We start from the raw sequence: 5,664 nt of genomic DNA, 5'->3' as shown, positions 1-5,664 counted from the left end.
CAAACTGTGTAGACCCAGACAGGACACTGTCTACGCTGTTTGCCTAACATAAATTGTTCTCTTTTAATAGACAGAGATATTTAGACCACTGAAAGTGGCGGATTTTTGTAAGGAAGCTGAGACACAGTATAGCAAAGATCTATTAGCAAATGTATTCATAGAAAGTGTTATCTCAGGAACTACTGAACATGTTGTTGAATATCAAAATGAGTACACGCAGTACACTGATGCAGAGATAACTCATACTCACCTTGCATGTGATTCATTTACACATACATTACTTACTAACTGCGCATCTACAGGGGGAAAATGGCAACACAGGTAACTAACCAGGATGTTTTAAATTTTAATAAAGCACACGGTAAAAGAAAGTGTGTGGAATTTTTAACCGCCTCCAATAAGTGTAATGAGCAACCATCAGATAGGGCCTATGAATTTTCTATCCAGAAGTTGGTAGTAGAGGCCAAAAATGTTAAAAGGTCTGCCACCAGATCAAGTGATTCCAGATATGAAACTTTCTTAAATCAGTGCTATGAGTTTCCTAAACATGATAGACGCAAATGCATCCCAAAAGTTACAAGCTCAGAATCTTTAGACAAGAACTGTTCTATTAGAGAAATAAAGAGAAAATCACTTGAACTGTGTAATGTAAACAAACAGTTGGTGCCTAAAGTGAATCATTTAGAAGATAAGGTAACAGGTATTGAGGTTAAGTGAGATGTAAATGAGCAAACGTTACATACTTGTTAAAAGCGATTAAAAAGAACTGCTGCGCGAGAAAAATACAATGCAAACAAAGTTAGAATTTTAGAGACAAATGTAAATGGACAATGTTGTGCTGAAAGTAGAGATAGAATAGCATTTTTAGAAAACAGGCATCGAGAAAAGGAAAAGGACATTGCTGACTTGCAAGTAAATGTTCAGTATTTGGAGGACTTGCTAAATGACAATCAAGTAAATAATGGTCAGGTTGTGGTTTTAAATGAACAAAGTAAAACATACACACCCAAATAGTAACAGTGTGTTTATGAGATATTACAACGTCAGTGCCTCAAAAGTGTCTTTTGTTTTAAAAGCTGTGTTGAGTTTAGTTGATTTGACAGCTAATAAACTACCTTGTCGGTCTACAGTGTTGGAGATGAGTCTTCAGAGACTGTACATTGCCCATGTGCAGTTATGTGAAGTGTTTTCTAAAGACACAAGTACGTTTTGTTGACAGATGAAACGTCAAAGTTTTCGTCCAAATTTATGGGATATGAAGCGGCGGACTCTAAAGGCACATTGTGGGTATTAGGACTGAGAGACATTGAAACAAAATCTGCATCAGACACACTGAAAGTCTTCAAACAGATACTCCAAGATCTTGATGAGAAGAGCTCTGAAGAAGGCAGTGAAACTTCACAAAGTATAGTTAGCCATATTGTCGCGACTTTGTCGGACCGAGCCGCAACAGAAGTTAAATTCAATAGTCTTTTATATGACTTCCGTAAAGAAATACTACCTCTAACTTTCCAGAATTATGATCAGTTTAGTGAAGCAGAGAAATCATCTCTTGAAAGCATGTGTAACTTCTTTTGTGGTCTTCATACCCTTGTGAATTTTGCTGAGGCATCCAGATCTAGTATTAAAGAAACTGAAGCGAATATATTTGATGGGGAGACACCAAGTCACAGCAAAAGAGATTTTGATTCTGATCCAGGAGTTTGTCGTTTAGTTCGAACTGCATCAAAGGCCTTCGGAGTTGGATCAGGAGGAGATGAAAAAAGTGGGTGCCAAGGACATTTTAAAACATTTGCATCAGAGTTACTACAACAACATAATATGCGGCGTGTGCCACTGAGGTCTTACAGAGGAGCGCGGTTTAACATACTATTTTCCAATGCAGCAGCTGTGTTCTTCCTCTAATCAGTAATAAAGGACTTCTTGGAAAAGTTCGATGCTGGCAACAAACTGTTACAATCTGTGTTGTTCGATCTAAAAACGCCCGAGTTCGTTGCTGGAGTTAAGGCATTAGGCTTGGTAAGTAAACTAGTGACGTGCCCACTGTGGACAGTATTAGAAGATAAAAATGTCTCGATAACTGATATGAATGTGAAGTATCTTCAATTTTCTACATTTCTTGATGATTCATCCAAAAATATCCAGTCATTTATGAAAGGAGAACTTCTAATTTTTGGTGATAATACGTACATTGAGAAAGACGAAATTTACAATTCACTTGTGACATCTGACCAGTACGACAATATAGCTGAGGTATTCCTGCAGGTGCTACTTCCAACCTTGTGTACAGTTAGTAAAAAACTCTTTGTAAACCATTTACCTGGAGGGAAGTTGACTGACCTGTCTGATGAAATGAAAAATAAAGTTAAGAATGCCCAGAAAACATCGTGTTATGCTGAGAGTGTCTTTGGACAGCTAGATCATCTGTTGCGGACAAAACCCAATATGAGTACTCTTGCTGCAGAAGCTTGCATCATGTTTTTAAATAATAAAACTATGGACTGGTTGAACTCCAGAAATGAAAACGAAAAACAGGAGTTGATAAAGAAAGCTTCAAAATCGGTGAAAAAAATGCGCCAAAATTATATAAATAGGTTGAATGAAATTGAAGAGCGAAGGAGAATTGCAGTGCAAGAACAAATTCGTAAAATTGAAGCAGCAAGACAGGAAAAGCTAAGACAGCAAGAAGAATACACAAAGGACATTATTCATTTTGGTTTATGGCAAGGTGAAGCAGAGGTCGATAATATGCTGTTGTCTTACAAGAAATCCAGTGAAAAAATTTTAATCTCTAAAAGCACAGTTACGGTTCAGAAAAAATGTCCTGCATCAAATTCCAAGTGACAAGGCAAAGTTTAATTTCTCTAGAAAAGGCAAAGACTTCACTGTTGAAGAGTTAACTGCAAACCTGAAAGAGCTTGTGACACAGGCTATTGTAGCAGATGATAGTCAGAAGCACATCTTGGTAGGGAAAAGAGTGCGACACAGATTTATCAAAGATGGCCAGTCTGAATGGTACACAGGGAAGGTAATTTCGCAGGTATTTGCATGTAAATGTTGTCTGCCATGCATGTTTAACCCATTCATGCCTAGCGTCCTACAAAAAAGACCGTCACAAACTGTGTAGACCCAGACAGGACACTGTCTACGCTGTTTGCCTTACATAAATTGTTGAAAATATTCTAAAAAAGCAGAGGCACCATTTAATTTGGAAATAGCCTACTCCAACGTGTAAATTAAACGTTAAAATGAGCTGAGATAACTTTATTCACGATCAACCTAAAATAAAGTAGTATAAAGGGTTTCTAAAAGTACCCTGGTACTTTGATATTTTAACAAAAAGTATTCTGTTTCATTCACAGATAAGGCATATATTCGAACAAAACATATATTTGTTACTTATTTATTCTCTTTATTTCCACATATATATCAGGTAATACAGTTTCAAGTACAAAATAGATAAATACAGAATCCCTAAAGAAAGCCCAACACGGCAAAATTGAAAATGTTCAAGCATAACTTGAATAATAATCATTGTAAACTTTGTAGCAACACTTTATAATGATACAAGTATACGTGTCAAGAGATTTTCACTTATCAAACTTGTTTATTTAATCGTTTGTAATATATGATTTCAGGTCCCGTCATTCCCAGCTTGGTTCAACATTATATATGATGGAGATGCAGCCATATATACATACCACCATCTAGATTCTGATATTGACTCAGCTGATCTGCAGATACTCATATAGGAATTTAAGGTTTGCAAGATGAACCAACTGAACAAACTGACAGTATTTTCAAACAGCGATCATACCAACAGTGAACAATGTTGATAAATTTGACCTCAGGTTTTTTGTCGATAAATAAAGATTACTGTGTATTAAATTTTTTTTTTCTGAATTTCTGACAAGATTGTAGTAAAACTTTGTCAGAATAATTCCATAGTTAAACAGCTCCAAATTAAGGTGTTATAACAAACTTTTAACACAAAGCTGGGATTATTAGACTATGTACATGCATTGGCAGAAAAGTTCGCAATTTTTCAGATTTTCAAAATCCATTTTCTCCATTACTAATACAGATATCTTAATGAAAATAACACCATATTGCTGCATTTTTCAAGAGCTTTAATTTGATATATAACACTCTATAATCATCTAAAATTTTGAAAAATGTCCGACATCACTAACACCAGTACTAGACTACCTTCCTCCTCGCTAAACTACCAAAGCATCGCACAGGGATCAAACCCACGCCAGAGAAAAGTTCCTTATACCTAGACAAAAAAGATATGGAAGGCAAAAGGTTCAAATCATCCAAGCATCACTGGAAGTAAGTGTTTTAATTGGCAGGGTGGCCCCGGTACGGCAGTGTTATTACATTTTCGTTGTTTGTCAATTATTAGGTCGATGCAAAACGTTTTATATCTAAGCCCGAGGCTATGTTGTCTCAGAGCCTGATGACAATTGGATTCGATCACTTTCAGATTAATTAATTTTTAAAGATTGCTAACAAGTCTCTTTGCTAATAACAAAACGTCGTTGCAGTAGATTTGCAAGCTAAACAAAAGTAGAAATATTAGTTGTTCACAAATTAGATAATTAAACTATGTATTGCTCTTTTCCATTTAGTGTTATAAATTTCCTTTACATAAAACTTAAAGGAAGACAGGGCAACAAGAAAATCACCTACAAGGGCCCGACGAAGCAAGGCGTCCCAAAGGGCTTTACGAACTATCCATCATAGAGTCTCCCACTTGGTCCGTCAGATGTAATCAAGAGGAAAGCGTAGTGTCCAACTGTAAAAGGGTTGAACACTAAACATGCAGTATGTCTTCAAATAGTAGGTTCACAACCTCTTTTAATAAAACGTTTAATGATTTTAGTAAAAATAGCCGAAAAATTACCATGACCCAAAATCTGTTGCTCTGTCTTCCTTTAGGACATCGAATACTTTTGTTATGGTCATTGGGTTTACTTTTATATGTTTCTACATGATCATTTTGGTGTTTTACTTATTTCACCTTTTGTAACCATGACAACTGTTAGAATTTCACTTGGCGAGGATTCATTTTCATTTTTATTTATTTCCTCAGATGTATGTCTATGTTGTTTCATACTGTTTTGGTGACACTTTTACTTGTGTCCCTTGTTGTTTTCTTGTCTACGGTAAGTATCTTCCCCTTTGCCCCTAGTTTTTATTTCTTTAATTACCTCCCCCCCCCGTTTTCCCGTCATCTGCCCCCTTCCCCTGTGCCCTTTGACTTTGTGGGCTTCTTATTCTATCATTTATTTGTTTTCTTTGTATTCCTTATCAGTTACAAATTATTTTCTAATTTTCAATCATTTATTCGTTTGCTTTGAATTCCTTATCAGTTACAAATTATTTATCATTTTACTGATTAACCTGTCCGTGCTCTGTCTTGTGCCCTGGCCGGGCTCCTTGCTACTGGTTCTTGTTACTGGGTCGTAAGGGGGTTGCGTTCATTGAACGCCGCCTTTCCTTGTTGATCTTAAGAAATTTATCATATTAGACAAATTAGACAACGGTAATTGAATTATGTCTTTTTTGTCAAAGTTCAAAATGATTTGTGTAACTGATACTATGAAGTAACGCATTCGTTCTGTCACTTGAAATGAGACAAAGGTCAAACTCACTTTT

General features: G+C 36.0%; 1 protein-coding gene across 1 annotated transcript; it reads left to right on the top strand.

The window, feature by feature from the left end:
- The first annotated feature begins 1,949 nt into the window (after nt 1–1,949).
- Nucleotides 1,950–3,410, top strand: LOC132733014 (uncharacterized). The gene has a single exon (XM_060719579.1). It carries the CDS (start codon nt 2,086–2,088, stop codon nt 2,842–2,844), a length of 759 nt encoding a protein of 252 aa, XP_060575562.1. The 5' UTR covers nt 1,950–2,085; the 3' UTR covers nt 2,845–3,410.
- The last annotated feature ends 2,254 nt before the right edge of the window (nt 3,411–5,664 follow it).

The sequence above is a fragment of the Ruditapes philippinarum genome, unplaced genomic scaffold (genome assembly GCF_026571515.1).
Source record: "Ruditapes philippinarum isolate M1 unplaced genomic scaffold, ASM2657151v2 ctg6690_1_1_1_1, whole genome shotgun sequence".
Classification (NCBI taxonomy): Eukaryota; Metazoa; Mollusca; class Bivalvia; order Venerida; family Veneridae; genus Ruditapes; species Ruditapes philippinarum.
Note: the sequence above shows the minus strand (reverse complement) of the source record. Positions and strands in the feature narration are given on the sequence as shown.